General features: G+C 36.1%; 1 protein-coding gene across 6 annotated transcripts in view; it reads right to left on the bottom strand.

Moving 5' to 3' along the window:
• Positions 1-9,688: 9,688 nt before the first annotated feature.
• RPS6KA5 (ribosomal protein S6 kinase A5) overlaps positions 9,689-15,307 on the bottom strand; it is an 81,760-nt gene continuing 76,141 nt past the window's right edge. For 5 of the 6 annotated variants that reach the window (XM_037393839.1, XM_037393836.1, XM_037393835.1 and 2 more), the window contains one exon: positions 9,689-14,706. In XM_037393839.1, the coding sequence (XP_037249736.1) occupies positions 14,467-14,706 (240 nt within the window). In that variant the 3' untranslated portion in view covers positions 9,689-14,466. The remainder of the gene's footprint in view (positions 14,707-15,307) is intronic. The other variant, XM_037393834.1, reaches the window with a different exon arrangement.

The following is a 15,307-nucleotide window of genomic DNA, read 5'->3' as shown; positions in this document are numbered from 1 at the left end:
CCTAAGACTGCTCGGAGAAGATGCCATTGTAAGTGACCGATAATCATATAAAGCAATTGAGCTGGAATGAACAGCGTAAAAGTGATCCCGAAGTCTGATCCTGCATACTTTGTCAATTGCCACTTATTTTTCAAAATGAAACAAAGCGTTGGTTGCCGGAAATGGGCCTGTTTAGTGAACCCTTGGCACAGACTGCAGCATACATGTACTCTGCGAGAAACACTCTGCTTATTAAGAGGAGATAACTGGCTTGCTCAAAGGTACAGAGATACCTGGTGTCTGAAAAGGATGTAAAATTAAATTACAGAAAAGTAACTTAAGATATATTGGTCAACCATTTTTCCTTACACCATCTCTCCCACTCCAATCCTCCCAAACACAGGGCAGTAAGAAAAACGATGGGATGTTCAGTTTGATTTCATGAGCTTGGACTGAAGAAACAGGAACTTTCAATACACAGCAACACACCAATTCACTGCTCTGATACTTCTGGGAACGTGAAAATAAACCTGTTAAAGTAGTTGTCTGCGCTAGCACTCCATACAGAACTATGAGAAACAGAAGTGATGGAGGTTTAAAACTGGTAAAAAAAGTAAAAGTTATAGTGAATATAAACTGACTAAAGTACTATTTTAATCTCTACAAAGGTATTAAACATTCTATAACACGGAATCAGAAAAACCAGTTCAAAAAGGACTTGCATTTTTAAAGGCAACATAGTCAAACAGAATGCTAGGGACTCATATGAGAGAAAAAAATATGCACGCAAACTTCCAAGATCGTTAGTTTTTATTCTACAGTGAGGTTTTCTGGCTTCTTAGGCAAACACTATTCACGGCTAAAGTGGTAGGAAGCAAACCTCACCTTTGTTCTAGCTTTCCTTTATTCTAAAAAAAAAATGAAAAAAATTTAAAACTTTTCACAACAGCTTTGCTGAAGTCAGCTCACTGGTATGGAGGCTTGAGAGAACAGGCTAGTCAAAGCTTAACATCTAATTTGTGTCAAAGGCTATCAATGCTTAATGGCAAGCATTTTTCCACTATTTACAGCAAAAGTGTTTAATATGCAAGTTTATCTACTACTCTGGTTTTAGTCTGCCACACCGGCCAGGGGTTTGGGATTTTTTCCCCAAGTAGAATTTGTCTGAAGCTGCTAAGCAAAGTGCTAATTATGACAACAGTTTTGCCCCTCAGTTTCTATAGGTTACATCACAGAAAGATGATTTTGAGGGAAATATGTTAGAGAAGACAGCACAAAAATCCTTGGTTTATCTCCACAAAGTGTAAAATAGAATTAAAAGGCACCTTTTCCCCAGCACAAGTCCTTATTTTATCAATTTATCTTTTGATTCAAATCAACATTTTTAGTGTCTATTAAGATGTTAAACATACTCTATTTGCAAGTGATCAAAGAGATGCAATTAAAATATTATTTTTAAAGTAATCATGTTTAATTTCTACTACCGTCTGCCATTTTCTTAAATGCAAAGTGCAAAAATTTTCAGGCCAAAAATGCATTCATGTGAGAAGTAATTTCTCTACAGTGAAGAGCACAACTCAAACATTATAGAAGCAAATATTATACTGGAATGTAAGTGTTGTTCTTCAGTTAGCATAACACTGTTAGTGAAACAAGGTAACTGCAGAGTTCTCTATTCCTACTGAAGCCAGTAATCTCTATAAAATTTGTATCAGACCATATGAAAATTGTTAGAGAAATTAATCTCACAGTGACGCTTTGTTCCTTTTTGAGAATATCAAAATGCAATTTAAAGAGAAGTGAGACTGAGCAGCGTCCATAAAATCAACAGTTTGATGACACACGTTATAAAACCTGCCACCCCTACCTCATAGCAAGGAATAATGCAGTCATATAAGTACTGAAATATGCTTTATCAAAATAGTAAGTATTTCAAGGTTTTGTACTTAGTTCATTTTCTTGAAGATAAACAGTCACATCTGTGAATGTGCAATATTTTGTAAACCATTAAGCCCTCACTGCTGTTTGAGTGTTACAGTCACACACAAAACAATTCAGGAAAACCTGGGAACCTGGAAAGCATTTTTTTCCCCCTTTCACAATGGACTTTTTTGTAGTTTGTTGCTTTCAAGCTGATTCAATTCATACTGCACTTGTCAAATAATGGACAGTGCAATTGATACTAAAAGGAATGTATGCCTGTACAATCAGGCAAATACTTATTTTTCACTATTGTATGAAATCTCTTGATGTTAATTCTTGGTCTTTAATAAATGACAATGCTAACAGTCATTACTATTGATAGGCTGAATCTGAAGTTTAATTACTAATTGTGCTGCAAAAGATAAAAGTCAGACTCCCAAAGAAATCCTTTCCAAGCTCATTTATACTAAATAGGAGCTGGCATCACCAATGAAAGGGCAACAAAGAGTATCACTCAGCTAGTAATATATATTTAAAATCATATTGGTTTAGCCCAATGTTTCATACTGCATTTTAATTACGTCATACTGTTTCTAGAAGTATCCTCCACATCACAAATACATATATTTACGCATTTTAAAAAAAGTCATCTCCCCAAATCAAAAAAAAAGCACACTTCACTGGTGTTTATAAGCTGAATAGAGTATTTCTATCTGAATTGCTACTTATTCCACAAGTGTATTTTCACAAAGCTATATTGCCAGTGAAGTTGCTATCCTATATTAACGTGTAGTAACTAATAGGACACAAAATGGGAAGAAAAATACCATAGTTTGCTGTTTCTCATGTTTATTGTGACAGTGCAAAACTTTCCAGTCTTGTTCACAGGTCTAAGGATTTAAAATCAATGCTTTGGCTACTTTTAACTTCAGGGAAGAACCAAGGTAAGATCTAATCATGGATCTTCCATTTTGTTACACTCATGGTAAGCCTCTTTCCCGCTGTATTTCAAACTGTTGTCCCACACAGTGATGCCCATAGGATAGCAGGTAAAGAGGGTCTCCACACTGTCTTTGCAGAAGAAAACTGGTAAGATACAGTTCAGCAAAATTCTAGATGTGATCCAGATTGTAGCTTAATCTCTGACTTCAACCAAAAACCCCCAATCTTCCCAGACAAATTGAACCTCAGTGGCGAAGCCATTTTCCTATTCTTTATTGATTCATTTATGCAAAATGTGTTCAGAATAGAATCATTCTGAATTTTAAAAAATTATTACATATTTTTAGAAAGATGCAAGCTTCTTACAGTTTAATTAGCCCATTGCATTTCAGTTCCTTTTGTTATATCCAGCATAGAAAGTGTCATGTACCATTTAAAACTATTTCTTAATGGCAAAAATAAGATACCTATTACATGTTAGGAAATTAGGAAACCAGATTTTAGTAAATACAAACCTCTTAATCTGAGCAAAGTCTCTTTAGCTGGCAAAGCAATAATGGCAGCTCTTCTCCGTGTAGTACAATTGTTTGATTTCATTACATTATTGGCTAAAATTGTACATAGGTTTTATTCCCAGATCAGTTTCTGCCTACACAGGGCATCACTGTCTTCACATAAATTGCTGTTTCAAACTGTACTTCTGTGACCACTTAAGAGAAGATGAAGATCAAGTGTTTCTCACATTGAATTTGAATGCATCAGTTCAGTTACATCTCTTATTCAGTTCCTAAGTTCAATACCTTTAAATAAATTCAATTATTACATAGAAGCAAAGCTTTGAATTTCACTTTTTCTTCCTTTTTTAAATTTTATTTTTGTACTGTTACTAGCTACTCGTTGGCAGTAAAAGTAATTTGTATTTAATAAACATCAATATTTTCCCCATTGCTATTTAAATACATCTGGGACAAACGATGGCTAAATTTGAAGCATCTACAGTGTCACACCGCATTCAAACATTTTCCTTGCCGCCAGTATTACCAGTTAAACAACTTGCCAACTACATTGCCAGACCACCAGAGGGAGTCTAAAACTACATATAATTTCTGAAAGTTTCTAAACCTATAGGCTAGTTTAAAACATTAACAGAAACTCCTGTAGGTTGTGAATACCACGACAAATTGATAAGAAAGATGAAATAAATTAGAGGAATCTATGGAGATCAGGAGTTGCTGAGGCTAAAGATAATGAAAAAAATCTAGCAAACTCATTATTACATTACTGTCCAGAGGTAAGAAAAAAATATTTGTGAAATAGAGTGTTCAGCAACTGATTTTGGTCTGTGTTTGAAAGAATGAAACCCATGAATTTAAATTATATTTTACGATTACTTTAATAACTGGAGAGAAGTCTTAAAAATCAGTAGATCCAGAATTGGTACGCAAAAGTCTTAAAACAAAGATTGCCCCCTTTGGTCTCATCACAGCCCTCTGAACAGCTCCTGGAATGCCAGGGGCACCATGAGGACACTTGGCTTGTGCCCGATTGCCAAAGGAAGGCAGAAAACAATGGCGGAGTGCAGCCTGTCTAGCCTCATGTGACCTTAAGAGAAAAACCTGGAAATTTGCATACAGGGTTACATTATGATGTTCCAAAAGCAAGGTCCTTAGCAGAGGGGAGAAGACTTCCTAGGATCAGCTGGGGCAAATTCCAAGAGACCTGTACTTCAACTGGGCAGAACCAGTAACAGGAGTGCCAGCTGCTGTTTCTGCACAGCAAATATGAGTTAAGAGGCCCAGCCATAATAATTGGCAGAACCAACAAAATATTGGCTTTATGTTTTGGAAATTAAATTTTATGTAAAGACGACAACATTTACAAACAGATTAATAGAGAAAATAAGGTAAGAATACAAAGTTGGAGACATGACAAATTTATGTAGGAAATTAGATCTTTTAAAAAGCTGTCAGGATAATTAACTATTTGGTCAAAGATGCAGTGGATTCTTCATCCATCAGTCTTGATGTCTCCAAAACAAGACTGGATGCTTTTCAGGTAACACGAACTGGTTAAACGCAAGCTATCAGCTCTATGGAAGACTAACTGATTTACATTTGATACCCTTCTCTACACAAGATGTCAGATAGGAAATCCCCCAAATCCTTGCTGTATTGCACAGTGGCGGCCTACAAAATACTGGGCATCACCAGGAAGGCTACTGAGAACAAAGCTGCAGGCATCCTTCTGCTACTCTGTAAACCATGGCACACCCGCACCTTGAGTGCTGCACACGTTTCTGGTCTCATTGGTTTGACTCAGTAGGACATTTCATATGTTCTTGCAATAATTCAGTTGGCTTTACACACTGCACTTACTTTATCTGGCCCTACTCAACCTTTCAGAACTCTATTGCCTAACACTTCCTTTCATTAGCAGAAAGACAAGTTCTGCTTCTTTCTTTGAGATTGTCCAGAAATCATTTTTTTTCCTCTTCACGTACTCTACATCATAACTCCTTTTTGTGAAAAGTTCAACTAGACGTTTCCACAGAAGGTTAGGACTGAGCTGCAGTTTATTTAACATACAGGAACAGGAACAAGTCTCCAAAAGGTCTAGCATTTGCCTCAAACCACAGAACAGATAATTTCCAGTCTGCTTCACTGCCCTGGAGATCATTCTACCTATCAGCACAGACCAGGTAAAACCAGAACATCTGTGATTTGTTTAGCTGCTTGATAAAAACTGAAGTAGAAAGCAGTAATGTTACTGTGGCTACAGTTGGTTGGGATGGATGTGAACTACTGTCCTGTGGGCTTTATCCATCTTCAATTCACAAAGATGATTCATGAGCAAAGTTTCTGGAGAATAACTGTCAGCTTTCAGCGTCTTAGTGCTACTGCTGGGTCCAAGTACATGTTCTTGAAAATCTGAAGTTTCACATCGGTAGGACAAAGCAGATTTCTCCTGCATGAAGTAGGGTTAGGTCAGAAGCAAAGTGCAAAAGGCAAACCAGTCAGCCAGATCTGACACCAGTGATTCAGAGTATGTTTAGATCCAAGTTTGCAGGTGCTATTTGAGTTTGTACCTTTTGATTTGCACTCTTTCTCCAAAAAAAGTTTTTCGGGATAATTTTAAAATGGTTCTTTTTGTAATTCTAACACTATTCATTCTGTTTATCAAATGTAACAGTTGTCTGAAGAGTAAGATACCTCTTCACTGACCACTGTATTTTAATCTAGCAATTTCTACACTTCTGATAAAGGGAAATGTTTGTCACAGCCTTCCTTCATATTTTTATTCCTTCTATGTATTGGACATTTGAATCTACAGTTCTTTAAGGGCAGAAAGCTCCATGCAATTGCCTTTCAGGGCAAGCAGAAAGACTAGAGAAATTAAAGAGCTACAAGGGTTAACATAGAAAGCTTAGGAAAGGAACAGAAGTATACAACATGGGGAGTAAAAATAAATAATAATGATTTAAAAAAAAACCCAAACCCCAAACAGAGTCTGCATAACCTACTTAACCCAAATGCATGCTAGAAGAATGCAGGACTCTTCAGGTATACTGATAGCATTACACATCAGGACTTAAACATACAGGCATACTCACACATTTTTCTGCAAAACCAAGCTCCTGACAGTGCTGGAGATCAGTAATAGCTCAAACACTATCACAGTCTGTCTTAGAGACTTGTTCAGATACTTCTCCCTACTGCCACAAACATCCTTGGTTATTACCTACAAAACTGCCTTCAGCCAAGTACTATCTGCCTAGCATTCAGATGTTCAGCCTTTTTTTTTTTTTTAATTCTTCTGTGAGAACACAACTTCAAGAGTCTGAAGAACAATGGACCTGCAGACCACTAGCTGTCCAAAGGGAATAGCCACGCTGCTGCTCTGCACTGCGCAGCGCACAGGTTTGGCAAGACTATCTTAAGGGAAACCAAGGTTGACTCCTTAATAATTGACATGATGTACTTCTCTAGATTGCTTTGCATTAACTTTGAAGCCACCACAGTGGCTTACCACACAATTTAGGACAACAAAAATGTATTTCTTATTTCTCAACACCATGGCCTGAAGAAAAAAATGGGCTGACTGAAGATCAAAACCATCATTATAGCTACCATTCCAACACAGCTGAAGAACCCGATTTGCCAAACACTGTCTATTCCATGGTGGTTAGCAAGACTTACAAGCAAGTGGAAATATCTCCAAGACAGAAGCCTTGACAATAGATTTTCATAAACCTGTAGCTGTAACAGGACTGCCTATCAAAGGCTGGGCCTACCATCCTCCAGATCAGCACGGTTAGGCTTTAACAGCTCTAGAGAGGAGCGTTCAGCTGACAACTGCTTCCACAAATCTTTGACGAGTTCTGAGCATCTTCCAGAAAACAAGATTTCTTGTATTTCTTCCACCACTGCATTCACAAGATCATCCTCTCTTCCAGCTCTTTCAAAATCAGAACCTATCCCCATTCATTTTCTGAATATTCCGATATTGGGTAAAATAAACCATTGCAATTACTTACCTTGCTGTTTGGTAAACTTCTACCACAAGGTTTTTCACTTTGTTGATGTAATTCAGAATTTTAGAGAAGTGCATACTTGTCAAAAAGAAAACTTCACTGTAATCTCTTGATAACTGGCATATAGTGAATTAGGGAAATCAGTGTCCATGTTGCTGCCTTTACCATTTGAAAATGGCACTATTTCCCTCCAAGAAAAAAGCTGATTAATCTGTTGGTTTGGGGTTTTTTTCTTAAATATTTAAAACTAAATTTCTTCAATATTTTAGATTAAATGCAGAGACCGTTACTTCTTAAAAAGCAATGGTTTGCAGCCGGGATGTCCTGTACATTATGGTGTGACAAAGCCCTCAGCATTCCCTTCTTCCTGTTTTTTGTCCTCTCCCCCATCTCTGCACACTGACACAAGAAACAGCATGCACCGTTTCACTTACTGCAAATTACCACAGCCTTCTCCTTTATAACCAGCTGTCAGAATCTGTCACCAATTCATTTCTTGCCTTTCTAGCTTGCCATTTCTAGCTACAGAGGTAAGGCAGAAATTACAGATGATCTCTTCTGCTGGGACTCTAGCAAAAGATAAGTAATTTTGCAGGTTTCTTTCTCTGCAAGTGGAAGAGATCAGTACAGTAAAGATATCTGTAAGCATCAGAATTTGCTGCAGTAGCATCTTAATGATAAGGCTGTCAAGCTTGAAAGCCAATGCCAAGCTTTTATTCATTTTTGTAAACCAGATGTAGGTTAAGATTAAAGGCCTATTCTCACTTCACTGTTTAAGTTTTCCTTTTAATCTGACAGCTTTAAAATTGAACTAAGTGACCTGCCAGGGCTGCATACAGATGGACTGACACATGGCGATACACATTAAGTAGAATAATATTAACGCTTGAACTTAAAAGCACCAGGAATAGAGCATTTTGAGTTCTAATTTGTACAATTGCTGTATAATGAACACATCACCAGACAGTGAGATCCTGTTCCCTTAAGTAGGCATAGCTTCAACAGAATAACTATTATGTACACCAGAGCTACAGTATTTAAAGGATGAGAACTCATTAAGGAGTCATCTGAGAAAAGCTTTGAGCTACTTGCTGCTTTTGTGAATTAGTTTCTCTCCTCCACTTTATATTCATTTTGAAGGAAAAGGGATACATACTGTTATTAATGAGTAAGCTTCTACAGACAATGATACTATTGCTTAGTCACCTCTGTCAGCATAACTTGGAGACAAACTTTGAGCATTGTCCCCTCTGCATCACTGTCTTCAAATACAACTTCCCCCCTTCTTCTCACTTTGCCATAATTCCATAAACTAGTTTACACTTGAAAGCTTTTTTAACATAGCTCTATGTGTCACACAATCTCACACAAAACTGATGTAAAATATACTTGATTAAATGTAGTTACATCAGCAAGGATCGGTAATACGTACATATATTTTAAACTAGATAGTAGTTACCTTTCCCAGCAGATGACTTTTGGTTATTCACCTGGCCTTAGCCTAAATCCTTAGATTTTCTCTCACTTATGAAAATGAACAGTTGATCACAATCATACTAATACAACTATGCAAAACCCCCAAGGAAAGTCCAATCAACATAAATGAGATGCCAATTTTAAGACCTGAAGCTTGATTTGTTGACAAATATCTATTGAGAAAAATGCAGCAAGTCTGCAATTGGTTTGCAATTTCCTGATAGGTTTTTGAGCAGTTCCTGAGCAACTGAAAATTTCTATTTTTCTCTGCTTTATTGTTGGCATTTCAAAAGGAAGTTAGCAGACTTCTGCACGGATTTTGTGAATACAGCCAGATTGGTTGCCAATTTTAAAAAGTGATTTTATGTGTAAATAGTATGGATTCCTTTCTACCTCTGAATAAAAGTATTAGTTTTCAAGAATGACACCATTATAACATACTAGGTTTTGCAATGCTTCATTACTACTATTAGTTTGGATTAACTATGAAAGCAATTAATCCAGTGTTAACCAAAATGCCTTAAACAAGTTAACAGGCCACTTATTTTCCCCTGTCTCTGCTGGCTGAGAGATGATACAAACACCAGAAACAAGAAAAGTACCGGTAGAGCACGTGGCCAGAAGAAAGGATCAGGAATGGCTCTGTGAGTGACAGTAAGCTGTCAGACCGGCCCTACCATCTCGCCTGACTAAATACTTACCATTGATTCCCAGGTAGCTGCAGACTTCCCCTTCTGTCACACAGAACACGAAGGCTGTCAAAATACATGGGGTTTCTACATTTCTCTGCTCTTGCTGCTTCAGGGTACAACAAACAAGACTGCTCCAGTTTGTCTGTGTAATTGAAAGCATCACTTTATTTACTAGTGCAGACTACAGGAATCATCCTAAGTTTTCTTTTCTACATAGGTGTACTGAACATCTAGAATTTATTGAACAAGTGGTATATAGAAATGCGGGATGTCAGGCAAGAGCTAGCAAACAGCTCTGCATTTCTCATTTTTTATAGGATCCAATGCCCTGTGGGTCAAAGGAGTAAACTGATAAGCATTTCTCATAGGTAGACAAAGATCAAAGCAGGTTTATCTCTTTACAGCAGAAACAGCCATGTTATTTCCTGTTCTCTCAATCCAGAATATTCAGTCAACTACCTTGACTGAAGAAAGGCAATGTCACATTGTGCAATGTAAAAATTAGTGCTGAGAAAGACTGTTAGATATGGGGGAAAAGAATGAAGACCACCAAACTTGGTAAAAACACCTGGAACTATACTTGAGGAATAACAAAAAATTCCAACTGAAGACCGAAATGTCATATAAAGATACACATGTGTGTAGACACACACACACACTCTCACAGACCTGCAAAGTTAGGAAATGTATTTATGCAGGGCAACTGGCAAGAAAACTTGCAATTCAGTGTTGGTGAATGTTACACACACAGGGAGCTAGCAAGGGGAGAAATCTACCCTTGAAAACATCTTCCCAGAAGCCTCTCATTTCTGACTTGCAGTAACTTTCTTCCTCTTCTGTGGTAGCCCCCTTGTCTGATCCTCTGAATCTGTGTGATTTGAGAACTCATTTTTAAGCAGGTTCTCTTAAACAAGGCCTATTACTTTAAACTGAGGCCTATACGTGCAATACAGCGTGTATCTACATACATGCACATAATACATGCACATATTAAAAAGGTAAGACACTTGTGTAACACTTAATACAACCAAACAACACACATCATCATTCTGTGAGTGCTTTCTGCCAAGAATTTACTCTGTTCCTGGATGAGTGCTAGGGAACATGGCTGTACAGGTATTGTTACCTTGTTCAGAAAAGTAGCCATGGAAAAGGGCTAAGAAAATATGTACAGCAGCAGTATCAACTTGAAGAAACAATCTATTCTGATGCAATATTGTATTTTTGTGTTAACCCCCCTAGACTGTTTAATAAAGCATTTTCAAGGGTGTTTTTTTTTTGTAGCCGTAAACCATACATACACCAAATGCACTGATCATTCCATTAACAATAAATATTTCAGCTGCTTTCTTAGAAATTTCACTAAGTCAGAGGAACAGTAAGTCATGTTACTTCCTTTGTACTTCTCTAAATCCTTTAGAATTACCTCTTAATTACTAATATTTGTGTTTCTTAAAGTATCACAGAAATAGTTTTACAGAATATTCAGTACTTCAAAGATTAAATTAATGACTACACTACTTATCTAAATCTTTACTGATATGAAATTTGATTTTTTAAACAAATCTGCTCACAATATTGCTGACTGCATTACATTTGTGACAGTAGAGAGATATCCCTACTACACATTAAAGTTATTTTATGCATAGCAGCACTGTGAAGGAAACCATCTGAGTATAAACATAATTCACAGTCTAACACCTTTTTACCAAGGCAGTATAAAGTATATATAGTAGTAATGAAGATTGGCTTGTACACTTTGTTTTGAAACAGTGGTACAAGTATTAGATGTTTGGCCCGTGGTCTTCCTATGCCCTAGAGTGCCAGGCTAGGCAACAGATTAAGCTAAAACAACGTAATTCTGCCAAGAGTAACTAGTCTCCCGCAGGAATATTCGAACAAGAAGTGAACCTGCTCTTGAGTGGCCTAGTTTGCAAATCCATTTTATCAATGTAAATGGAGATCCACAGTTGTTTATGTAAAGATGCTAATCTAAAAATTCAAAGGGCTTAGTGTCAAACACACCTCAAGAGCTGTTACCTGGAGGCAGCAGGAAGTCAGAGGTGATAAACATTTCAGCTACCCCAGGTAACTGGTTCAAAGCAAATGCAAGGTGATACCTAAATGTACTCACCCTTGCCCAAAAGAGTTACCCTGTTTTAAAATTTTTATTTAATAACTACTGTTAGAGCACAAAGAGGACACAGAAATACTCATATATAAAAGTTGTCTTTGATACAAGTGATGTATTCTAATTATTTCAGTCTCATAACAGTCTCTTAAAACCTGTGTGGAAAACACTCTGAAAACACAGCCATTATCTCTAGCATTTAGTATCTTAAGCAAGCATTCTTTTTCTTGTTTCATCAGTTTGTAAAGCAACAGTTTAAATTTCCCAAGAGGGAAACAACTGTAGTCTGTTTGTAACTTTAAGAAGTTATTTCAGCTGGGCAACAATATTCCAAATCCACCTGGTATACAAAAGTTTCTTACACTTAAATGAAATCAAACCAAAAAGTGCTTTTTGTTGTCCTCACCCTGACAGCAAATTCCAAGAACTCCTCAAAGTGCAAACTTTACAAGCAACCTGTTCTTCAGCTTCCCAATTCACTTGCACTGTCTGCATAACAAGTTTGAATGGTGGATTGTTTATTGTATTTACAGCAAGTTTACTGGGGAGAGGGAAAGTATTCTTTTACAAATGAGCCATGTTCACTATTGAGATTACTTCCAAAGAGAGCATTCAGAAAGCAAACCTGAATATATTACATTGACAATTATTATTCAATATTTTAACATCGGCCACTTAGAATTGGTTGTGTTATTAGCACATATACTGTTCTTTAAATATACTACTTCTACATAAACAGTGCAAATCTCAATATTCACATCAACCTGAAATTAATGCTGCAATTACTGTTGACATTCACATCAAGAAAGTAGTAAACTATTTCACAAGAGCAATTCCAAAACCTCAGAATGCCATTATTAATATTAAAGAAACACAGAACAAACATGTTGGGCTTCAAAGCCTTGTTTTGATACACACAATCCCTGTAAACATGGATGTATTGTATTTGTCAATACTGATATCTGACATAATTCTATAAATAAACCCACTGATATAAACAATTCCTATAACCTTTTTTGCATAGGGTTTGGATTAAGGTTACTTTAAGATAGGAGCAAGCTGTTAACAAAACCCCCTAGTCAATTAGGCTTCCATCACACTAATTTAGGCATGTGGTTAACTTTACACAAGGAGTCTCGCTGACTTCAGTGGAAACTTACACATGTAAGCATTTGCAAAACTGGAGTCATCTTTAGCACTTAAGTTACCCCTAGTCATTCAGAATATGAGCAATAAAAGAGCTCTCCATAAATTTATAAAATATACTGATTTAAAAGTTTATGCTGATGTTTCTGTAAGTCACATTTATGATTCCAAACAGTTATGTACATACTATACTATCACAGTAGGAAATACTTCACTGTAGAACATCACAGTGAACAAGTTGTGAAGCACAGTGTTCAATATAATTTCCCTTTAGTATTCCCAGTGCATAAGTTGTTAACATCTACACTACACAAGGTGCCCAGGTCTAGTATTTGTTATATACAATGTAAAAGCAAGATAGAAAGAGCTTTGCAGTTTAACGTAAGGAATGAAAACGGTGGGTAATATAAATATACAGAGATTTACTCCTGCAAAGTACGGAATTCTCCTTCACAATGACCACAAACACCAAATATGGTGGATTTCAGGTCATTCAACCCAGTAAAACAGTGCTCAGCACCTTGTAGGAAGAGAGATCTGCGTGCACTTTATTATAAAACATCTCCTTTTGATGCTATAAAGTGCAAAACAGAAAACATTCTAATATTTTACAGTCACTATTAAACTGCCATATTTGCACAATGCAAAATTCAAATAACTTGGTATACATTTTGTGTGGACCCTATAATAACAAATGTTGAAACTGGAGTACTTTCACCTTTAAAAAAATCTTAGTATTTTAAAGTTATTGTGTAAATATAAAAAGAAAATATAAATTATAATTAATTCTTGAAATAGATATTTTAACATGTGACCATTTTCCAAAGCATTCAATATGATATTTCATTCTCTTATAGCATTGCATTTTAGAATCTTTAAAACATTTTAAAAGTTAATAACGTCAAAAAGTAGAAATAAAAATTACTGTATCACAGTACTAGACACCTCACCTTATCAGATATCTTTTACCCTATACGTTTTTAAAAAATTAAATAAATAAAAAAAAGCAAAACTGATATTCCTGGTTGTTTAGAAAAAGATCTATGGAGTTACTTCTTAAAACAACGTAAGAGCTCCATAAATGCTTCCTTTTGCTCTTAAAATTCAAATAAATGGGATAGAATGTAACCACAGATTTAAAAGGCCTTAAAGTACTATACTGCTTTGGTGCATTGTACCAATGATTTTACATGCACAAAGAATCAAATTCCATGACACTCTTCACAGAGCTGGGAAAAAGCAGAAGACCGAAGTGTTCTATACATGTTACAGAGCCTTCCTTTCTTTGAACAGTGGGGAAGAAACTGGGAGGAAGATTCTGACACTGAGAAATGGTCTTCCTCCAAACTGTACCACAAGCAGCATAGCTCCTTACCTTGAGCTTAACTGCACACTAGTCATTTAGCCCTAAGAGAATACAATATTGACTGTATAATAGTAGTATACCATATCCAGTGATATCAAACCTAATGCTAAAAAGAAATGTATTGAAATACAAAGCTAAAAAGTTATGATTGAAATATATTTTTAAAGCAACATATTCCTGTAGCCTGCAAGCCACAGGGAAGAAGGGTGAGAAGAAGACAACATAGGTACTACCAAGTTTATAACCACTTAAATCTTCAAGACAGGATATTCTTTGCTTTTCAGTCAGAGAACTGGAAGATGGTTTCTGGATTATTGCTGTCTGTAGGGTTTGTTGGCTGCAGTGTCTTTGTAGGTGTAGTTTTACCATGAGAATGAGAGGAAGAAGAATGTGAACTTTCACTGGAGCTGCTACGTGTCTCTGTGCTTGTACTTGTTTTTTTCATTTTCCTTCTCTTTGCAAGAGGTGCCTTGTCAACATTCTGGAGACAAAATCCTTCCCTTTTGTACTTGTTAAAGGCCTGTTTAAAAATAAAAGGTAATCCTAAGTTTTTCAATAGGTTTAAGATATTTTATGGCTCACAGCTTTTAATGAATGTTATATGCTAAGTCATAAGATAAACTGTAATCTCTTGGCAGATCCATACCAATTATTATTGTAACTGTAACAATAACTTTACTAGACTTTACATGTATTTAAGAACCAATACATAACATTATTAATTGACATCTTCCCTCCTTGTTCTATTTAATTTGGAAGTATTTGTTATTAAGCCTTAAACCTATTTATGACTACATTTTCACAAACTACACTTTGTTAAGTTAGTTTTTCTTCCAGCCCAAATTATGTTGCATTAATCAAGACCTCCCCAAGTAACAATTCCTTTCATTTTCTCTTCTTGGTAGTAAGTGTCTGCAAGTATTTCAGCATAAACCAGCTTAATTTCAGTTTATTCTCTGTAGAAAGAATCATGAGAATCAAACTACATTTGTATAATACAGTTGCAGTTCAAATGTTTTCAGTAAATATACAATGGTAGACAAACAAGACAATAAAGCATCCAAGACGTTAAAGCCATGAACTAGGTATGTCCCAGAAATTTTACCTCAATTTTTTAACCA

This window comes from Falco rusticolus, chromosome 7 (assembly GCF_015220075.1).
Source record: "Falco rusticolus isolate bFalRus1 chromosome 7, bFalRus1.pri, whole genome shotgun sequence".
Classification (NCBI taxonomy): Eukaryota; Metazoa; Chordata; class Aves; order Falconiformes; family Falconidae; genus Falco; species Falco rusticolus.
The sequence above is the reverse complement of the archived record's forward strand: the minus strand, read 5'-3'. Positions and strand labels throughout refer to the sequence as shown.